Raw genomic sequence first — 23,657 nt, forward strand, 5'->3', positions numbered from 1 at the left:
ATATATATATATTTATATATATATATATATATAAAAAAATAAAAACCCACACAACACTAACTAACAGTGTAGTGTAAACAGTATTTAAAATGTAAAATAGCCTTGATCCCACTTCACCCTCAATTTTCAGTGATTAAAGAACGAACTTACTTGCACCAAGAATGGCTCCCCCTAAGAATCGATCACTTGAGCCAAAAGATGCCTGGTCCCAGACAGTTAAGTGTAGACATGATTGCTGCAGCTGAGCTGGGCTGACACCATCAAAGACAAACAAGTGTTTCCATTGAGGACAGGCTTCTTTCTTCAGGACAGGAGACTTTTGCTTTACCTCTGCTTGGTCTGGAAGGATAAGACAGCTTCCCAAAAACAAGTAGAGTACAGCAAGGTCACCAATTCAAGCTGTACATCACTCAACCAGAAAACAAAATATTTGCACTAAGCAGCTAGGGCCCTTTAGTTTGCCTTAAATAGCAAAAAGTTCAGCTTAAGTGCTAGGTAGAATATGACGCTATTTTGGTCCTTTTGGGACTTGCTCCTCCTCCTGTGTGCCTTTAGTGTGGGCACAAGTAATCTGCTCTTCCTCTGTTGTGAGCAACTGCTAAGGGAGTCCTTGTTCCCCATTCTGTTATGCCTGAAGCCTGCCTGTGCAGTAGATGAAGTGATCACTCATTTCACTTAAGATAGGTGCCATAGCTGGTAAAATGGCTTTGTGAGATGTTAAGCATGTAACCCAGTATCATATTTCCAGCAGTGTCTGATGCCTGACAGTCAGAAAGTAAAATGATCCCATCTACAAACTACTCGGACAGTGCATGGAAAAAAAAATGAGTTCCTTCCTCTTTTAAAATATCTAGAATGAAGAGGATAAAAGCTTCTCTCCCAATATATACAAAGCTGTATTTCAGTCTGGAAAAGTACAGCTGAAAACAGGAATGAAACTACAATAGAGTCACCTCCCTCTTGATTTACATTTCTTCACTTTTTCTCCTAATACCTAAAAGCTGATATTTAAAGCAATGAATGCTAAATTTTAATAACATCAAACATCAGTAAACTCAGAAGTTCCATTTAGGACTCAAAAAGCAGACTGGACCCTTCACTATCCTGCTGCAGGCTGCTATCAAGCAGACACCAGGTGTAAACTGCCACCATTACAAGGAAGTCTGCCTAAGAGTGTGGACAATGCCACTTTCACATGACAAGCTCCTGACCAAAATATGTTAATATTTACCTTTGTGCAGGATGTGTGTGACGTTTTCTATTTGAAGAGTTAAGGCTCATACATACCCTTTAACGAATGAGTTCAGCGTTCCAGCAGATCTTGGCACAGGCAAGTTCTTGGTCCCAAATATTATAACCTGAAGCTGGCAGCTGGGAGCGCCTTGGTCTTTTTTTCCTGAAACAGGAGCATTTATCACATTTAATAACCAATTAGTACAGCTGATAGCTTAAGGTGCTGCTATAAGCAAGGAGGAAAATGACTGAATAGTATTACTGAGATAAGGACTCATAGTACTGTAATAGGATTATTTGAAAGACTCAAACCTGCTTGTATAGTCTAATTCAAACACAAAAATGCAAACAATCAGTAGTAGGTTGCTTTGCAATTCCTGTTCCAAACACAGAGCTTTCATTTGCATTTGCAAAGACTACACACAGGGCAGGACCCACAGGAGTGTTTCACTGAAGCACAGCCTACAGCTGGTCAGACACTGACAGCAGGTCAAACAGCCTACCCTGCAGTGTGATATCAATCCTCTGTTACAGCTCTACTTTAGCCTGAATACACAGGCATGCACAGAAGGAAAAAGGGAAGAAAGGAAGATGGGGACTTTGGGTTCTTTTTGGAGAAAATGGGAATAAAAAACAACAGAAAAATAAATCTAACAGCTAATCTGATCTTTCTACTGGTCTCTTCTTGTTGCTATGGTCTTGAACACAGACAGCACTACTATGGCTCTGCCCTGCAGTCATTCTTATGGTTTAATGAGCTAAGGAAAATGAGGTTGTCCTGTTTCCTACCCCCAAGTGTTTGTTTTCCCCCATCAGCAGACACTTGCTCTGACACACTACAGCAATACTTACATACCTAACAAGTCTTCCATTACCAAAAACTGAGTCCAGCCGATTCTACATTTTAAACCACACACCCTTCAAGTGAAACAATCTCCTCAAAGTGAGACCACTGGAAGAAGCGAAGGGTGCAGGTGTGGTACCCCAGCAAACAATTTCCCTTCCACCTTTTTCCCTAAATTGACAGTCTCAGCTGCCAGACTGGCCTTGGGCAACAAAACGGCTGCATCACCTCCAGAATAAAGTCTATTGGCAACACCACATGTGCAAAAGCTTGCCAAACATCTGGGTGCATCACACTACTGCCATCCTAATAAGCAGCTACTGTTGGTATTAAAAGGAACAAAAAGATGAAGTTGGCAAACTTTTACATTTTAATGAATTTAAAATATAATACACCTCAAACCACAATTTGCAGTAGCTGTTAAAACCCCATGCAAGAATATTGTCTACTCATACAGACACACACTGTTGATCATTCGTTCATCTCAGTACTTTTCTAGCTAGCTTTCGTTTATGCTGAAGTGTTTTATACCTTCTCCCATCCACTTTTCGAACTGCAAATTTTTATCCTGGGCTGGTACTGACAGTCTTGCAGACACCAGGAGTTCTCCGCTGTACTGGGCAAGATTATCTTCAGGCTTTTCAAGCTGAAGAAAGCAACACACAGAAGTTTGCATTGCTGCAACCATTCTATTCCACATCATTTTTAGAGAGCATTTATATTTGCAACACGTCTTACTCATGGGCTGGTTTGACAACATTCTTCCCTCAACAACCTCAGAGGGGTAATCTAGCTTTCACTACATGCTGTTCTTCAGATACAATTAAGCACAAAAGCTAAGAGTCACCTTGGCTTTGAGCTGGTACCAGTTGAACAACTCTGCTGAGCTATCTTTGAAATTCCACGCTGCCAGTGGGATGACCACTTCCCCCAAAAACACTCTGTATTTGAGTGCTCCTGCATGCCACACAGAGATTTGAAGCTGCCGACTTCCCAGCTGACAGTATGCAATCTTGTACTAGGAAGATAAACAGCATTTACAAAGTAATATACAGGATGAATACAGGTGCATGTACATAACCTGCTCAAAGGAAGTTCAGCCACAGTATGGTTGAAGGCATCTGGATCCAGACAGGACTATGTTGTCTTTACGTGCTTTGCAATTTGCTTCTTACCTCACTCTTTAAATGCTAATAATGTTCATCCAAATATAAAACAACATTCTGGGAATACCTTTGCCTGCTTTCCTAAAGATGTTGATTATTAATCCAAAAGTTTAAATACTTGTTGACCACTTCTGCACGGTTTATATATATTTCTATTTTAAACCCCCAGTACAATTTGACTGCTCTGGGTGGAAGTCAGTTCAAGACTCAGACACCTTCATTCTGGTCAGTGGAGATCTACTCAACATGGTCAGTAGGGGCTAGGAAGTAATTCAGCTGACCAGTCATTAAAGCCCTGATCTACTCCCTAAACATACTTAGGGCCGTATGAGGTATTGTTGGGTATCTAAGATACCTGCATGAGACTAATGAATGTGATACACAACCTATGGGTGAACTGCAGCTCCTGGACTGGCAGCTGGAGGCGATGGGATGGCCTAGGGCATTGCTACCTGCATTTAGGTAGCTGAATCACAAGCTGGGTGTGGGCTCTGGAGTGAGCTGAATCACCCTGAGCTCCATGACTCCCAGAGAGCACTTCCACACTTGTCACACATGTAGCTACCTAAATGTAGGTGTCTTAATCTGCAGCTGGATCCCACCAAGTTGATGTCAGTGTCATAGTATAGCTTACCTGCACCAGCACTATGTGCTTTTGACCATTTCTGCTACTCTGGATGAACTAATATTTTAACTAATTTAAATGATTTTTAACTGAGCTACCCTTGGGGTTCACACAGACAGCTCAGGCATGGCTCTCACTCTCCCTCCATCAGTTCTCCATGACTCTGGCATTGAAAAGGGACTGTAAAGTTAGAACTAATTATTTCAGCTTTAGGCTTTTTTCAATGAAAACCCTATACATCGACTGGAAGATATATGAGAATTGCATAAATAGCATGCATCTTTTTTTTGTTACTGTATCTATGACTGGGTCCTCACAAAATTCTAACAATGTTCTTTTCAAAGATTATTGCCTGTTTTATTCACTAAAATTTCCTGATGTTTATACTCACTGACAGATGATGGTTACACTCAAACTTTTGTGTAGTTCCAAGAGCTCTAACATAAGTTTTTCCCTCCATTAAGTTTAGTTCATTACATGTTCTTCAAAGAAAAGACAGTCAAATGTTACTGAGGAACTTATCGTCTTTTGTGTTGCTGCAGCTCACTGATGAACACAAAAAGATGGGGGTGTAGTGGTCTGAGCACAGAACTGGAGCTCGGAACAACCAAACTACTAATCCCAGTTCTCCCAGCAACAGTATTCAGCTTCAGCTTCACATTTCACCAAGCATCTGTGAAATAAGAATAATGTCTCCTCCTAGAGAGATCTCATAAGGATGAAGGAAATATTGCAAGCCATTAAGGAATTAAAATCATACCTACTGTCCTCTGGAGGCATTATTAATGTTTGAAATTAGACAATCCAAACAGATGCATGGCATCAGTTGCATAGGGAAAAGAAAGCTGACAACATTTTAGAGCAAGTGGCACGCATTGGCATGTATTCAGCTAACTGCAGAGAGACACTCGCAATGACATTCACAAAAGGGGTATTGGTTCAAAGGGATACCTGTATAAAATCCTAACCCTCCTCCGCAGTACACTCAGTTCATGAACGCACAGAAAAATACATCTACAGAGGGCACCCACTTTTGCCACAATTTAGCTCACAGCACAGGAATTAGTGAAGAGCATTTTTATGGACAAAGGTAGATTCTTCTAAAAGTCTGCAATGTACTAACACATCTCGAAAAGCATTTTCTCCTATTCAGACTGGCAGTCACCATTCTTAATGATTGTTGTCACTGACTCCTAGAATTGCCACATCAGGACAATGTCGAACTTAGAAGATTGTACATTACAAATGGAAACATTACCAAGGAAAAGCATGCTTAGTGGCACACAATTGCAAATGGTACCTTCAAAGTCTCATGAAATTCTGGATCCACAGTGCTCTTTCTGACAGCTGTCTTCCGCTTACTCTGAGGAGATTTATCAGGAAGCAAATAAACCTTAACATACCTTGCAGGTAGAGAGAAAGATAAATGTAAAGTGACCAGAAGGAAAAACCAATCTGGGAAGAAAAATAAATTAATTAAACCAGAAGGATTTTTTTATTATTAATTCTTAAATGACTTCATTGACTTTGTAATTTTCAAAGCTATAAAATGCCAGATTATCATTTATATCCTTTCTTTCTCAATAAAATAAGCAAACACAAACAAAATAAGGATCCCTATATATCTTTCAGCTAATGTGTTTCAATCCTGTTCTAATTAGGATAGAGTTAGTATCTTAACAGGAATCTTTTGTTTTCAGATTCGTGGCCCCTGATAAACTAGTCACCAAGGAAGTTGGTTACTATCAACTGTAGCAACAGGACACACAGTATATTATTTGCTCAGAAAAAAAGAAAATCAGCTCGGTCAACTTTAGAATCATTACTGCTTGTTTATGAAGAAAATATCTCAGCTTTACAACATCAAGTACCATATATTTTAAAAAGTTATAATCCTACAAATAATACATAATAATTCATAACTGTTTTCAAGCTAATTCTTTTAATAACCACTAGAGCAGAAGGGTGAGATTTTTAGAAGTGTTCAAAACTGCCCTAACATTGCTTCAAGGAAAATCAGTAAAAAAGTCTTATGGAGGCTGAGTTGGACCAATGTCAAGCACCAGCGACTCCTACCCAAAATTTCTCATGTGTAGATCATGTGAACAATTTAACACTTAAACATTCCCCTTAATATGTGCTCAGTGGGCTGCATTTGTGTGATGGATTCAAAACTAAAGGAGACTACTAGCAATACAGAGTGCCACCTTACAGTGCCTGGCAAAGAAAGGAATGCTTAACACAGCACTATTTTAAAACCACACTTTTGATATGTATTTCAGATATTATGATTTAAACTAATTTCAAAAGAGCCCCTTGGTTAACTTATTGGATCAGCTGTATCTCATAACATCAGTGCAGAACTTACACTACTTCTCTGTTCTTTCCAAACCTACCTGTAGGTAAAACTTTTAAACATATTTGGGTACTAGAAGTTTAAGTCTCTTACTATCACACAGCCAATATACTTACAAAGTAATCAGAGCTCAAACCAGTCAAGGAGCTGAACAATTCGACAGGTTTTAAACAGTAGTTAGAAGCTTGCTTTTTGGCAAGTGTTCTAAGTAAATACACTGCCTGTACTTTTTCTCTTGGTCTGGAAATAGCATTTTGTATGCCAGTAGAGAACAACATGTTCTCTGCATACACAGCTCTTGCCCATCGCCTCTCAGGCTTCCTGCAACTGTTCGCCTGGCTTAACTATCAAACAACAACCCACTGCCAAAGCACTCCCTAACTGTGCCGTTTCACGAGCTGTTATTCCAGTGAGACTCCTCTCATCCCAAAGCTGTTTTAGGACCCTCCTCTGCAAGATGCACAAAGCCAAATTCCTTCTGGATGAAGGCGAGTAACTCTGCAGTTCCAACATGGTCACCTGAACTTGCTCAAATGCTGCGTGACAGAAGGGGCCAGAACATTGTATAAGAACATGCAGTTAGATATTCTGCTTGGTGATTTTTTGGGAATGATTGCTGCATGGTCAGAGAGGATCACTCAGTAATAAACAGACAAACCATCAAGGTTTAACTGTCAAAATGACAATTTCTGTGGCATATTTTATCCACAGAAGTAGGTATTTTTTCCTTTTATGATAATACACAAATATTAACTAGCTTCAGATTTAAAAATGCATTGCAGTATCTGAAATTTCTATCCATATTACAGATGAGGAAAATGGAAGCACAGAAGCAGTATGTCAACTGCCCACTGACTCACAATGAGTCAGTAGATGAATTAGGAATATGACTCACATTTCAATTTTCCATCTCATTTTTTAGCTATTAAAGCACATGTGTATTAGTTTAGCAGGCACAATTTAAGAGCTAAAATCTGAACAGCTACTCAATAGAGCTTATAAGCAACACAATTTCCAACACCTCCCAGGCAGGGAAAGAGAAAACTGCTAGCAGAAAATGTTCAAAATGGAAATCGATAAGCTCTGGTACGAAACCTATTTGCACTGCAGCCTGTAGATGTAAAAAGTGCTGATATTTATGTATTGGATATTCTGAAAAGTGCTAGTACGGCATACCATCATATATCAATTGATTTCACCCACTACATACATTCCTGTCTTAAAAAGAGAACATGTTATTTCTTTCTCCTTCACAACAAAATACTTACGGATTACACTTTTTCTTCTTCTCCTCTCCATAAGCCAGATTCTTGCATCCTTTGATGCTGATTTCTAAAATGCAAGCTTTGAAGACATATCTTATGGCAAACTCTATTTCTCCTGTGACATTAGTCTTGCCAAAATTGCCATATTCCGTGCAAGTGCTGTTAAGACTGTACAAACTCCCCTAAGAAAAAAGAAATATTTAAGAAAAAGTAGCTTCAAATCAAATAGGACAAAACATTTTTTCTCCTCATATGTCAATATCTTTACTGACTTGACGGCAAAGCTACCGGAAATTATGAAGACATAAGGTACAAAAGCATTCTGGTTTTTTAAGTACCAGCCCTCAATAGTATAACTGCAAAATCTACTGTTTTGCCTTTCTCTCTTCAATAAACTTTCTGGGCTAAGAAAATGCTTTATTTTCTTGACCTGGAAATTATCTCCCAGTAAAGCTGCTATGTGGCTTCCCATCAGAAAATGGGTTAAGTATTTGAAAGGAAGAGAGGACTGTCCCTCAGTGATGGTTACTGAAAAGGCTCTGAAATCTAAGAATGTACAGAATACAGAACAAGATTGCTTTTAGTACATAGTTAATAGTAGGGTACCTGCCATGATGCAAGGTTTTAACATGTATTAAAGGAAACAAAAGTGGCAATGCATCCCTAGTAATCTTTTACAAGATCCCTCAATTCCATATAGAAATGACATATTCCATATTGCAGCAGATAGCTCAGGAAAAATTAATACACAAAGACATCCAGTTATCACATGTCCGTGCATAAAGAAGGTGTTTCCTGACCCTGGTTCTTCTCTTCCCTCAGCCACTTTGTTCTCCTGTCATTTACTTTCCCCAGCAGGGCAAAGGTTTGGATGCTGCCCATCCACGCACATAAACACCATATGTGTCTAGCATTTACAGAGGCCATGAAACTGGAATGAAGGAAGAGTCTATAACGTTTTCTGCGGCCCAGTACAGCCAGATAACTTTATGGTGTTATCTAGCTTTCACTGTATCAAATGATCAACTCAATCAAAATTGTTTGGTCTCTATGCAAGCCCCAGAATCTTCTTACACAGCATGTGTCATGAAGACACAATTGTTGTTCTGATTAATCTTACAGTAATATTGTCCTAGATTACTAAGATATCTGTGTTCTGTGTCACTCCTCCCTCTGAAAACACCAACCCACACAAGACTGGTTAACCAAGGAGTTTTGGATTGCACAATCCAGTAGCTAAGAGCACAGGGTTAGTGTTTATAATAGATCATATCTCTCTTAAATGCAGATGCTATTCTTCTTTTAGGCATCTTGCCAAATATCCATTTTAAAAGTCACACCAATAGCTCACAGAAGCTATCTAACCTATCTTATAAGCTCTAAGTAACATGTAAATGTAGAAGAAAGAAGGGTCAGAGTGCTTATAAAGAAAGTCATAAGAAGAGTTATGACTAACGTGTGACCTGATGCTTGTTGCACCTAATCTTGCTCCCTCCACAGGATGTATATCAGTGGTAATGAATCTCTCTTGCAACTTTGTTCAGTGCTCCTCTTGCACTCACTGACAGAGAATATTTTTATTCACCTGATGAAAAAATGCTTATTTTCCATCAAAATCCTTCATGACAAAGGAATAGAAATAGATTTATAGCCTGAGCTCATATATCCTAACAAAAGTTCTGCAAAAGTGCCCTAATATTTATTTCACAGAACTTATTTATTCAGACAAGCTGGACAATTATCCTGATTAATGATGTTTAGAGTGAGTATCACTACATACATCTTATAACTGATCATGAATCGCACACATTCAGCCTAGAAATGGCTCATCCTTGGTCCAGAACACAGGGATTTAACAATGACTTCCTGTACTGCACTTCTGCTAGCATGACTGGGAGCAATACCATCTCATATTTTTGGAAGATACATTTTCATGGAGTGGTGATCAACTTCAAATATTTATCCATAAAGAGGATGTTTAGTGGAACCTGACCTTCCCCTTTATAAGACAGTAGAAAATACTTCACTTTTAAGAATGGGCTGCCTATAGTACAGTTGCAATAGTTGCCAGTGGAATCACAAATGTCATCCAAAACTGTCTTCCGTTTGTTACTGTAACACCTTAGACTCCACTGTGCAGTAAACTATGAGGGAGCACCAAGGTCTTTGTGTGTGTTTTTATACTTCTGCAAGGTGAGCAGGCTTGTTTAATTTTGATTCCCTAAAAGACATTTTAGTTCCCTTCTTTACAATATCAGTCAGGGATTCCTTGATCATTTAATCCTGACTGCCTAACCTCATCACTAATATATACAAATTATCCTTAACAGTTAATCATGGAGATTTAAAAGCATGTGCTGAATTCTTTATAATTGGCTTTCTTCTCTCTCATTGCAGTATTCAAAATGCCGACCATCAGAGGAGGTTTCAATGACACGCCTTAAACCTATGAACTACTTCCTTGGCTTCTGTCGCTGTTGGCTTGTTTTTCCTCCTGTCAGTTCCGCTGACATTCTGACATTTGGATTTCATTTCCACTGACATTTGCATTATCACAGTTCTGGCAGAATAACAAAATCCTTTCATGCAAAGTTTTAAGTGAAAAAGCTCGCTACTACGTGAGAGAGAACAATGTTGAGGATCCCAATCCTAATACAAAATGGGAAGATCTTGGCTTTTACATTTGTCCCCATTAGACATCTGTTCTATTGTGCTTCACCCTTCAACTTAACTTACATGTCTTATGCCCTCACAGAAAACTGTATCACTTGCAGGACTGGTTATTATGTCTTCTTCCTGTTTGCAGTTCCTTTTGGTAAGAATTTCACTGTCCTTTTGAGCCTCAGTGATGAGCTGTTGAAGGCTGGGTGTACTTTTTAGCTGTAAGAGATTCAGCAATTAATTTATTTTTGTATGAGACAAGTGCTCGGATCCCTTCAGGAATGCTATCACAAAAAAAAATCAGTTAATTAGCTGCAATTCACTCTGATCAATCTCACACAGCTGGCAAACCTCCAAAGAGAATGTAGTAACTTAATTTAAATGTTGATTTACAACCCCCTCATCGCAGTTAGTAGCATATTCATTATATTAATAATTTTCTAAAATCAACACACCACCACTCCATGTAATGATCACTACCATAGCAATTACTAGGAGCAGTGCACTAATAACACACCAAAAGTAGCAATAAATTAATAAAGGGCCTTATTAGTCTTTGAGAAAACAGTAATTTTTTCAAAGAAAACTTGCCTCCAGGAAAGTAGAAATAGTATTTCGCAATATACATGACACGTGCCCATGTCTACCTATGCAAGAGTGAATGTAGGTTGAAAAGAGACTTGAAAATAGGAAGAGACAAGTTCCTATTTAGTGGCGATTATAGAAAAAGGTTAAATTTTTGAGGTTTATTTGTCTTCGCTTTGTCTTTAAATCCATTCGCCTTCTCAATCTTCCCATAAAAACCCCGATAATTTGTGAGAAATTAACCTATAAAGTAGTAAAACTCCTTGAGGTTTTCCTTCTGCTACCTCTGTTACCAACAACAACAGACTTAATGGAATGAAGTGCCAAAACACTAATACATATGGCTAGAAGTATGCTGAAAACAGGTCTGGGATCATTCTGGCACACCATTAACCCTGGATAATACAATTCATGAAAAATATGTTCACAGGTCAACGGGTAGGGAAAGAGTGAGGAGGGAAATTTTAGAAGATTAGCATCTAAGGAAATAATTTATTAGAAAAAAATTGTATGACAAGGATTACCTGAAGGACTAGAAAGAATACAGAGTGACTGAATCAACTAAATGATCATAACTTTTGGCACAGAAGGAACAGATAAGGTATATTTAACAGACCAGGGAACCCTTCCTGCACCATCAGCAGACAGCACGAAAGCATCAGGACACCAGAGGAGATGACACATACTTCTGAAAAACAGGATGTGCAAACCCCAAACCAGCACACTGTTATTATAATGCACAGAAATTGTTATGTGTAATAACTGCCCCACCTTAAGGATGGATGTAAGAATTCATCAAGTTCCCTCATGAAGGAGACAGCTATAAACTGCATTCAGAATATAGCCTCAAAAAATCCAAAAAAGAGCTTCTTTCTCAGCAGAGGACCTGTCTTCTGCTATGCAAGTCCTTCTGCATTCAGAGAAGCAGGACTTTCTAATCCTCTTCTTTGTAAATAAATAGGATTGCTCTAAAAAAAACTTGAAACCACTACTGATTTCACTTCCTAACTAAAACAGCCTGCTAGACACTGAAATATAGCTTGCTACTTGGATCAGAAAGACTTCTCCACTGTATTAAACAGAAAATAAATGATTGACTTGGCAACACAAATACCAGTGCTAAAGTTAGACTCGAGTCCTAAAAAGACTCCCAGCTAGCCCAGCTCTAATGCCTGCACCAGTGGGCACCCGCTGTTACGAGAGGGGTGACTGACAACTCCTGACACACGCAAACAGCTTCCAGAGCCTGCTCGTTTTTGCTTTTTCCCACAGCGACGTAGGTACACTTGCACCTACTTCCTTACGTTCCTTTAATGAACTTAGAGATTCTGATGATGAGAGGCCCTAGGGAGTGCTATTCAACTACTTTGTAAATCCAGGTTTTACACTGGCTGATAGTTCTTGCCACTGGACTGTTTTTCGTTATTACCGAAGTTAATTATAATCTTTCTCAACTTTGATCCAGGTGATCAAGTTCAGCACATATCATAAATCAGGAGAAACTCACTTTAAGAGACAAATCTTGCTCTTGAAGCTGAAGTGCTGACCCATTTTTATAGTTTGCATGTTCAAAATGGCAGAGTTACAGGTATTACTTCCCAGTCATTCCTGGGAGGAAAAAAAACATGTTTTCCAGGGAAAAAATACTGTTTCAATTAATTATCTGAAAATGCAGGTAAGTTCTTTCGTTGGCGGGAATCACAGCAAATCAGATTTCTAGATCATATTTTGTTCTAAATTTCAGTGATAATTTTCAAAGTTATTTTACAAGTGAATTGAAAGTAGTTGAAAACAGGTCCTGTGCCTAAACTTAGTCATCAGTTCTGGTAATGATACAAACATCTACCCTTACTAAGTGAAAAGAAAAATCAGAAGACAAATAAACAGAAGAATAATGCAATGCTGCCATTGACAGAGATTAAAAATATTTTTTTTAAATAACAGTACAGATACAAAAAGCCACCATGCAGGTGCAGGGACAAGCAAGTAAAATTTCTTTCAATATTAAAAAAACCTAAACTGCAATGATGCCATTCACAAGAGAAAAAAGATCAACAGTACTTCTGGTGATTCTAACTTAGATGTAGTTGAACAGGTTTGAATGAGACAAAGGCTCCCCAACCCACAGAAGTAGAGCTCTGACAACACAAACAACATTGAGCTTTCAAAATCTCAACTGCAAAGGATGGACAAAAATTGAGCCCTAAATCTTTAAATAGTCAATTAAGCCCCACACAAATAATTTGGTATCTCCTACTTAATACATTTGCCAATCCAAGGAATCCATATTCATCCCTAAAACATGACCAGTTGTGTGTGATCAGCATGCAATGAAGTTTATATTTTCTCCAACTCTGATGTTTCTCAGTGCACTAAAAGACCATCACACTGCCAGTTCAATAATATATAAAGTAACATGGAAGTGTGGTTTGCCACAGCGAAAGCAGCACTCAGGTAGTTAAGAAATGTTGCCTATTTTATTTATAATATGATCACATAGAAAAACACCAAAAATAATTTCCCAGAGTTCACAGAAGTTGTTGGGCCAGTTCAAAACACTAGTCCATCGTGTCTGACATCCTACCTCCTCCATTTAAAACCTAATGCTTCAGAGTAAAGTGAAAAGTGCACTAAGCTGGCAGTGAGCAACACTTTCCATGAGGTCTGGCCCAAAGCAAAAGCATTTTTAATCATCTGATTCAGCCACTTAGCAGTCCACATGCACTTCAGTAACTACCCACTATGTGGGTCACTGGAGACGTGAAAATATACAAAACAAAATCTTCAGTGTAACTTTAAAGCAGACACATGACATTATTTTCAGCCCTGCAAAACTTGTGAAAAAAGGAAGACTAGATATTTCTCAAACTTTTCATGAAAACACTGAAACCTTGTGGCTGCAGGCAAAGCGAAAGGAAAATGGAAGTTGCACAGCAACTAACAGCAGTCACCATTTTCTCCTTGCCAAAGAGCAAAGTGCTCAGAAAACGTGAGGATGGGTTCAGGACAGCCATGGCTTAGTCCTGTTCAGCAACAAGAGAGGCAGGAGTAGGACAAGAGACAGAGCATCTCCTTGCAGCCTTATGGTCACACAGAGCATGCGGCGATCAGCCTCCAGGGGGTCTGTGAGCACCTGCCAACAAAACAACCCCATCCTCTCCTGCCCCACATGAGACTTTTTGTAAAAGCTCAGTCTCGGGTGTTAGCTCTGAGCCGAGAACAGGCACGGAGAGTTGGTCAACAGCCTCGCGAAGAAACAGATTTTTGGCCATGGTCAGTGAGTGTCAGCTAAGCTCTGCTCCTATAATAAAAGTAAAATCATATATAAGAGTAACAATTCTTATAAATATATTTCATTCCCAAAACAGACCTTGCAGTTCCAGAGACTGAGTATAAAGATTTAGATACCCTGCTTGTAATGTTGATGGCAGTGTCAGACTGGCTCCTTCTTTCCTTCCTCTTTTCCACGTTCTGCCCATAATCTGTGGTTAGGAGACTTCTGTCAGCCATATCATTCTGGGACTTTGAGATTTCTGAAGGGAACACAAAGAGAGATGTCACTATAACAAACACTGCAAGCAATCCTGTCGACTTATAGGCCAATACTGTATCTTTCAGACTTTCATCCTGTAACTCCAGTATTAATCTCCTGAGAGTAAGGAACAGATGGGAAGCCAAGTGTCTATCCCATTTTGTATAATTATATTTTGCCTACCTAAATTTTCCCTGCTGTTTCAACTGGAAATTATATTTTTTGCTTCCTATCGTTATAGCTGCTGCAAGGAATTGTTACATCAAATACAGTTTCATCACAGAAGTAGGTGCTACCATCCCTCTATATAATTTAGATATTGATTTATAAAGTGGTATTTGCAAATAAGTATTGACTGGTTTTCTTCAGGGTAAAAGGAAGAACATTATAATAATTTATAGTGACACTACAGTGGATATTAGAAAGCAGAGTATATTGGAAAATACTTAGAAATTAATCCAAAATATGGAAGAAAGGAGAGAGATTACATCCTTTGGTCCCAAACCACATATAATTTCAACAACATGAACAGCCCTCATTGACTTCAGTAACACTATACAGATAAGCTTACATCCATACTTAAGTACCTTATTGAATTAGCACCTCAGTAACATACAGTTTATTGTCAAATAAATCTGTGGGGCAATTGCACATTTACTGCGCCACTTACTTGTTTCTTATTTCTCAGGGTACAGCCAGAGCTTTACTTAAAGGGAAAGTCATCTCTGACTGTAAATAAAACCATGTTTTTAAAAAACACAGTGAAATCGGAGATCATAAAAGAGAATGGAGTGATAAATCTAACGGAGTAGATACAATCTGAACAGTTTAACCAGTAGTAGAAGCAGAAATACAAGCTTGCTTCACACCCTCTTAAAATGAACAGGTTACAAAACAGCTTATTGTGAGAAAAGGTTTTCACATCTGTTCTTCCTTTGGCTTCTCTACCCAAACAGTCAGTAAGAAGGGACACTATTGCTTCGTTCCATGGGCAATTATGCACTGCAAAGAAAACTACAACCAGTAACTCATTTTATGTACACCAGATAACAACTATTGGATTATAACAATCTCCTGTTGCTGCCAAACCAAGCTGGAACAGAAGGTAACGCCATCAAGAGCAGGCCAGACAAGGGAGGCATTGTGTCACACATGCTAATCCCTTGTCCCCAGTCTGCTCTTAGCAATGCATACATGCTGGCTCCAGCGATAGCATCAGAGGCACAACTAGGATCTCTCCATTTATTTACTGCAATACACAGGAGCTGCTTGTATTAAATACCTCTGCACACCAGGACATTTTTATCTACATAAGATATAGAGCACTAACTTTCGACACTTGTGACTGAAAGCATTTATCAATGCCAAGTTTCAGTGAAAGGCCACATTGTCTGCAAAACCTGTCTTCTTAGGTCAAGTAGCCCAAGTCTTTCTCTCTAGAAGACTTCCTACACCTTTCTTCAATTATTGACTTTGATGATTGTAACAGCCTGTTATTTTCTTACAAATTAAAAGCTTCTTACCCTAATTGAGGATGACAGCAACTGAGTGTGGTTTCACGTAGAGCTGAGCTGAGCTAACAGCTTGCTGCCCTCCCCCTCTGCAAGCACTGCTCTTCCCTCCTCATCCCTCGGCTCGTGGCCACATGGCCCTGTAACGTGCAGGCTCCAACACAGAGACCTTAGCTTGAGCCTATTTAACTCACTAAGCCAGCAGAAAAGTACCCATTTGTTTTGGCTGGGTTAGTGTTCTGCCCTTTTAATTAGTTAAATCAGGCTCACAGAAGGGTCCAAAAACACTGATGCTAATTCTAGCTATAAGCAGTGGCCAGAAAATGAGAAAGAGAGGAAAGATGGGAAGGAGAAGCAGGGCCTTCCTTTTGGTAGCAGTGAGCTATTATATTAGCTCGCTGCATCTTGTGAAGCCCAATGCTGAGGCCTGTGCTTTGGGTGATGACAGTCCTGCACCCTGTCTCTACAAGCAGCGGTGGGACATGCCTGGGCTGCAAACTAACAGAAAGCAAAATAAATTTGTTTGCATCCTGTTCTTTGCTGCCTCAGCTAATGTGCTTTCAGTAACAAAGTATCCTAGGCCTCTCTACACTACACTTCCGTCCAGGAGAGACAGCCACTGTGTCTCTGCATAGCTTTAGTATGTGTTCACATGGACTCCACATTAAATCTGTGAAGTTAAAGGGAAACAGGCTTTTAGGATGGATGGAAGAAGTCAGAGGAATGAGTGAGCAAAGGGTAAGATCAGAGTTAACAGGAAAAGCAGAAAGAGACTGAAGCCCAATTTATTCAGGTCTAATCTTATATCTGAGGTTGTTTAAGAGAGTGGAAAAATGCTGAGGTTGGTTCAAATGCACACAAATCTGCAAGCCCCCTTCATGAGGCTCAGAACCAGGTTTCCTCTGGTTTCCCCACTGATGCCTTTAAACTCCTCTCCTCAGAAACAGGCTGCTCTCAGTGTAGTAAGCCTTAGAGATGCATACATAGCCTGCACCATAAAGAGTAGCAGATAGTAAAGTGAATGGAAGGAAACAAAAGTATCAGAACAAAAGAATTGTTAAGAGTGGTTAGCTGTTAAAAACACGCAAAGAAAAAAATAGACTGAGAAAAAGAAAGGAAGTCCTTTTAAAAACTGCCAGAGAGTGAACACATTAACCCCTATTCCCTTTACATCACAGGTTCTTTGACAGGATCAATTGGGGTTCAATCAAATAGATAACACAAAGATAGATAACTACAATAGAAAACAGAAATAGAAGATGGATAACTATAATAGAAACTCTGAGTTACTTCCATTAAATTTACTGCATCTGAACCACCACTAAACTTAAAAACAACATTATACAGTCTTTTCACTCCTTAACATGAAAGGCATTCTCTGCCGGTATCATCAGCTTATTAAACAACTGGCAGAATACTGATGGAGAATTTAGACTTACCTTACTATTTTTATGTTTGGCTCAGTCTCGACATTAGTCATTACAATACCCTTAAGTTGTAACTATTTTATGGCCAACAATCTGGCCAACAAATAGAAACATTTGACTACGTTACTCTAGAATGATGATGCAGTGAAAGCTACTTACTTTTTATATGTGTTGTGAGAGACAAAAACAAGTTTTCCACAGATTTATTAAAATTTTTAGTCTGACGAAGTTCCTGCAAATGGGAGAGTCCAAAAATAAGAACACATAGAATATTTGCTGTGTTTCAAAGTTTCCATCATCACATACCTAGAGACCACACAACAAATAAATGGTAAGGCTTCAGTCTGTGCTCATTTCTGTAGACAAACACATCTGAGCACATATTTTTACACAACTGCAAACTGTCACACTGACGTATGATTATGGAGGATTATCTTTTCAGTTCCACACTTCTTGATATATAAGTGGAACTCCTTGTAGGAAGATCTCATAGCAAGTTCATAAATACAACTAATTACATGACTGATTCATTGCAATGTATTTAATACTTCAAGTAGGAAAGTCTTACCCACTACAGAACTGCTATTATACTCCTGTGCCTCTAAAAGCAAAGATTTTTCAGCAAAGTCCAGGTAAGCACATATTGAAAAGTTTAAGAAAATAGCAATGGACTACAAAACTAGGGCCTCAGGACCCAGACTAAAACCAGCTGAAGAAGTCAGTAACATTTTGTGCGATTTCAATGAGCTCTGAGACATGCCCTAGTATACTGTTTGTTAGAAACTGCAATGCAAAAGCAACCATCAGAATCACAGGTTTTCACTCATTAATGAAAGCAATGCATGTAATGATTGCTTTACAAAAGACTATTGAGTATCACAGAATCACAGGATTGGTCAGACAGATGGGAGCTCAAGAGGTCTTCATCCAAGCCCCTGCTCAAAGCAGGGCCAGCTGCAAGCTCCAATGGCGTCACTCCAGGCTTCACCAGTCGGGTCTTGAAAACCTCCAAGCATGGAGACTGCACCACCTCTCTGGGCGACCTGATCCACAGCCTGACTGGCCTCCTTGGGAAAAGCGTTCCCTTAAATCAAGCCCAACCCTTTCTTGTTCCAGCTTCTGCCTCGTGTCTCTTGCCCTCCCACACACCGCTGTGCAGAGCCCGGCTGCAGTTTCTTGCTGAACTCCTCACAGCGCTGGCGTTGTGGGGAGCTCCCCTTGCAACTGTCCCTGCCCCAGGCTGGACCAGCACCGCTCCCTCAGCCTCTCCTCACGCGGTGAGGGCTTCAGTGCCAACCATCTCAGTGGCCCTCCGCTGTGCTCGCTCCAGTCTGTCAGTGTCTTTCCTGTACTGAGGGGCCCAAAACTGGACATGGTATTCAAGAAGCAAGTGCCAAGTAGTGGGGGATAGTCACTTTACTCAAAAATTCAAAACCAACTAAAAACATCTCTCACGATAGACTCTAATCTTTCTCCTACTTCCAGTGCAGCATAAAATAAAGCAACAAAAGACAGCACTTATATTGCAAAATGATGTTATGGTAGCTGTTGCTATTTACTGCATTTCTGTGAATGGCCTTTTCATATAAATGACACCCTAAGACAGTGCATGCATACGTATATATTGCACATATGTACATTTACCGTCACATTGCTTCCTGCTGTGGATTCAGTGAAAGGAGGTGGAGTTGGAGGAACAACAGAAATGTTACTAGAAGTTTAAGAGAAAACAGATAGGGCAACAATTAATTTATTATGCTAACAGATAGACAGATAAACCACATACATGCACAGTCTGCCTTTCCTGCAGCCTGAAGATATGGGATTGAGATCTTGCATCTTTAAGAGCTGCAGCAAAGACTTATTGCCTGTGTTTCTAAGAATGAAGCCTACCTTTTTATCTTCTTGATCTTGGGCTGCTCTAAGCAGAATTATTAATTTAAAACAATCAGGAAGACCTAATATAAGACAGGCTTCCTACACTTCTTTATGGCTGGCAGTACTACAATCTGAGTTCCCAATCCTGAAGTATAATTCCTGTCTAACATGCCCCATCTCTGTTTCAGAGGTGCTTGCAAAAAGCAGTTGTCCTTATTTCCACTACTGGAAGGATCCTTCCCTGCCTTGGCTCAGAGCTGTTAGAGCCTTCTGTTTTACAGCCTTCCAAACCTCCCTTTTGTCTGTTATAAATAGACCAGATCTGTGAAAAAGAATCTCACTCAAGTCTGTTATCGCAACACAATCACAGCCCCTAAAGGCAGCCAATTACTCCCTTTCGATTCTCTTCTCCTTTTACCACATCTAGGTCCTTACGCAGCCCAGGTTACGATCATATCTAGCTATCTACAAGTTTCCACCTCATGCAGCTACATCTTGCCAGATAATTATCATAAAATTGAGGCCATTTATTGTATCTTATTTTACTTTTTTCTTTAAAGGAAGAGGGTTTCTTTTACACAATATTGTTTAAGCAAACTATTATTTCACTATATATGACTGGTATTAACTTAAGCATTATCATGCTTAGGCCTCAAATCACTAAGGCATTTATTCAGTGCAAACTGGAATTTTCACTTTCTTTAAGTTTGGTAAAGAGATGCATCTTTCTGAAAAGAGAATTTCTTCTCTAATACTTATTCTAAAGCCATCAAATCAGCAAAATCTCCCACTTAGAAAATGTTGATGTTATTGCTTTCTAACCAAAGTAAATAATTTTCACTTCTGATCATGCACAACTAGTGCACAAATTTGAAAGACAGTGGTCAAAACAGATACACAGAAATATACAAAAAGATGTTAAAAAAAACTGTACAGGTGCTGTCAAGTAAATAGGAAAACATTAAGATAAAAATAGTACTCTCTATTGTGCTTGAGGCCCTTTCTATAGGTTGCCTAGACATAAAAGTGGCAATTCTTCTATACTATTACCATTTGTACTCCAAACGTATTGAAATTTGCTCTTCATAATCAAAAAATATAAACTGCTGGCTGGCTGGTTTATAACATACAATATATTAACTGTACAAAGTCTCAGTGTCCTAGGACAATTTGTCCTTTTATGAGTCTTACCTCAGTTTCTGATAAGATTTCAAGAGCTTTGCACCAACTGTTTCATGTCTGCCTGTGAAGGAGAAAAAAATCCAAAGGTCACTTAGTAACAACACCAGTTATTAATGTCTTCATTATACTTTTCAAAGTCAGTGCACTTCCAGGTACTGGTGTGTATTTACAGAAGCTCATGCACATGCAAACCAGGAGTGAAACCTGCCCCCATCTGACACACAAGCCTAAACGCCAGCCAGCATGCAAGTCCCACCTGTTACAAACACTCTATCACGATTTCACCTCCTCTCTCAGGCAAAAGACGCTCAGACTAGCTCTTCACAAATGCTGAAAGCGCTGTGTGTGGCTGCTCATGGGCCCTCTGCTACAGGTTGCAAAGTGCTCTCAGCCTCCTGAGGTCTAGAAGGCAACTAGTTAGTGCAAAGGCCCACTGCACAGAAGCACATTTAATCCATAAAATGCAAACACTGAAAAGATTAAAAATGTGTACAAGAGCAGGCATGTGGTACATTTCTTGGACCTTCCGAAAAACTCTTTACTTTTCATACTAGAGACTTGAGTAATTATGAAAATGCATGACTAGTTCACAAACAAGGTAAAAATCCTTTGCTAAGGCCATCCCTATGGAGAAATAGCAACTGTGTCATGTTCCTCTTGTGAGCAGCCACATGATGTGAAGAACAGCGAGAAGCAAGCGCTCCATCAGGCAGGAACAATGAAGGCTCATAAAAATGTAGTTTGCTCCTGAGTGATCTCAAACAGAGAGAAGGGCTACGTGCATGTAACACATGGCCAAATGAAAAGAGCCACAATGGTTTTAATCACTAATCATTCTAATAGCTGTACAGAAAGCAACATGTGATCCATGTTTTGTTGAAGGCATCATTAATTATAACATTACTTATATGTAAGGAGGAGAGCTTGGTGATGGTAGAAACACTAAACTTACTAATATTACAAATTTTAATAAGAACTCTGGATTTAATGCTCCATTAATAAATAATGTTTGGCATCTTGATTCATTGTGGCATTTACGGACTTTTTAGATTTTTAATTTATTATTTAGTAAAGGCAATCTACCACTTTTATGAAAATAGGCTTTCTAATCTGTAGGTAGAAGCTACACAAAATTAATAAAAATCATACTGACATAACAGGTTTGTTAGTCTTCAACATGAGAAAACTTCATTGTAATGTGCATTTTATTCAGTTAAACTAACTTTACAGTAAATACTTCATTTGTATTACATTTTCAAACCAAAAGAGGGCACTGTTTCTCCAAGCTTGACAGATACATAACTAAGCCCGCAGCTGTGTTTGGAAGTTTGTCATTTTTCGCTCTTTAATTATATCAGTTGTTCTAACAAGCAAACAAAACAAAACATATTTCTCCCTACAAATCTACCTTGTGTATATCCTTAGACCTTTGTGACTTCAACAACACTGCTATCAGAATAACTAAGCAAAATGCTTCAAACTCCCAAAAAGTTTTGAAAATGCAAGGTGAGAACCCATTTATTTTACTGGAAAGAAGGACATTCAGTATTCAACAGTATCAAATTCAGTGTCTGGGGAACAACATATTCTTCTACAGTAACTTTGAGAGATTGTTAAAATAAATAGCTTTTAGACTTACCAAACTGCGAAAGATTATATGAAGTAAAATTACTAACAACAGTTATGAAATACAGCCATGCTTTAAAAAAAATCAGTCAACTAATATTTTAAACTGGAGATGGTATGGGCTAGAATGGAATTCAATGAAATCTTTCAAATTCTGAGTTAACTGTTTCAGAAGAAACTATCATAGCTCAGTTTCTTAATCTGCTAACTGCTGGCTTCTCTGAGTGCCTACTCCTCAAAATTTGCCTGACTACATTTTTCCATTTACATTTCCTATTCAGGATTCTCAAGAGGTACTTAAGATATTGGAAGCGAAACTGGAACATCTAGGTACAGTCACACACAAAGTGAAATAGTTGCCTGTCTGAAGTGAAGCTTCAAGGGAAAGATGAGGCAAACCCTCTCCACCTCATTTGTCACCGGTACAAAACCCCGACTAACAGCCTCTTGGTTGGTGAAGCACATTCTCCACATAGTAATCCAGCTGTGTCCTCCATATCTTTCAGTGCTTTGTAATTCTTAATTGCACTGAAAAGTCTGAACACAAGGTAATGGCACAGTTGGCTGAGAGTAAAGAAAGAGTAGGTGTTTAGGTCTCTGTGGATTTACATCTACACCTTTTATTGTTTATTCCATTCCATCATTTCTTTAAGCTTTGATACTTTCTCAGGGAAAAAAATGGATGTTTTAACTTTGACAAACAATGGGTGCAAGGTCATTTCCTTCCTGCCCATACATTCTAACACTTCTATAGGTTTTTTTTACATGTCATTGCATGCCTTAGTAACCGTAGTCAGCTCATTAATTCAAGTTGATATGACCAGCATTTTTTCTTATTCTGATTACTCATACAAAATAGACTGTACTTTTAAATATATTCTGCTAGTGTGTGTTCATCCTTTAGTTAATGCATAGACAGACACACTGCAAGACACAGTCTTTACTTCAGACAAATTCCCACCAAATGGGTGAAATGCTACATACAGGGGCAGACTACATTCTGCGTTTCGCTTAGATAAGGACGATACACTCCACATCAATTAAGGGCCTGTTTCAGTGATTACCTTCATTGGGATATTTCTTCGCTCGTTCCTCAAAGAACCATTCACCAGCCTTTACCTTCACATCTCTGAAAAACAAGCAACAGACATTTGAATCAACATTTTCCAAAGTGCATTTTTGTAACTGTTTGATAACTATTTACCAATCAAATTATCCTCCTTAATCCTACCCCAGAACTAAGATTTCATGGCTGCTTACACCACTGATTGACTTTGTGCTGGGTCTGTGAAATCCTCTCCTTTTTTTCCTGTTGGCCATGGAGGACTGCCTGTGCAAAGCAACACATACTGCTCTAGGCATTGCTCTGAAGTCAGGAGACCTGGGTCCATATCAATCTATACAACTGACCTGCAGGACGACACCAGACACTTGTGGTTGCACCATCGCTTACAGCTGTGGCCTGGACTGAGCAGGGGGAAAAGTCAGTGATGGAAGATATGCTCCCATGCAGAACTTGGGGTGGCTGCCGGGGAGCACATGCTGAACTCTGTAACCCCAAAGCATGAAAGAAAATGGTCTTTCTTCATTGATATGCTGGAGGACCTCTCTCTCTTTTCTGAAGACCAATATCAAGTATGTCAATGTGATACATAGGCACCGGGATCACAGTATCAGAAAGGCAACGTTTAATGCTGTCAGATTAAATAGCTCTGTGAAGAGCAGAACTGGCACAGCCTGATTTTCAGTGGATTTGTCTCTTCCAG

At 39.1% G+C, this 23,657-nt stretch overlaps 1 protein-coding gene across 6 annotated transcripts in view; it reads right to left on the minus strand.

The window, feature by feature from the left end:
• SYTL3 (synaptotagmin like 3) overlaps positions 1–23,657 on the minus strand; it is a 35,773-nt gene that overhangs the window by 1,560 nt on the left and 10,556 nt on the right. For 4 of the 6 annotated variants that reach the window (XM_026119389.2, XM_026119378.2, XM_026119397.2 and 1 more), the window contains 12 exons: positions 22,956–23,020; positions 20,275–20,326; positions 18,850–18,916; positions 17,365–17,437; positions 14,144–14,268; positions 10,226–10,369; positions 7,493–7,671; positions 5,169–5,271; positions 2,925–3,095; positions 2,609–2,723; positions 1,288–1,396; positions 151–356 (listed from right to left, as the gene is read on the minus strand). In XM_026119389.2, the coding sequence (XP_025975174.2) occupies positions 151–356; positions 1,288–1,396; positions 2,609–2,723; positions 2,925–3,095; positions 5,169–5,271; positions 7,493–7,671; positions 10,226–10,369; positions 14,144–14,268; positions 17,365–17,437; positions 18,850–18,916; positions 20,275–20,326; positions 22,956–23,020 (1,409 nt within the window). The remainder of the gene's footprint in view (positions 1–150; positions 357–1,287; positions 1,397–2,608; positions 2,724–2,924; positions 3,096–5,168; positions 5,272–7,492; positions 7,672–10,225; positions 10,370–14,143; positions 14,269–17,364; positions 17,438–18,849; positions 18,917–20,274; positions 20,327–22,955; positions 23,021–23,657) is intronic. The other 2 variants (XR_010388394.1, XM_026119405.2) reach the window with 2 other exon arrangements.

The sequence above is a fragment of the Dromaius novaehollandiae genome, chromosome 3, assembly GCF_036370855.1.
Source record: "Dromaius novaehollandiae isolate bDroNov1 chromosome 3, bDroNov1.hap1, whole genome shotgun sequence".
In the NCBI taxonomy this organism is placed as follows: domain Eukaryota; kingdom Metazoa; phylum Chordata; class Aves; order Casuariiformes; family Dromaiidae; genus Dromaius; species Dromaius novaehollandiae.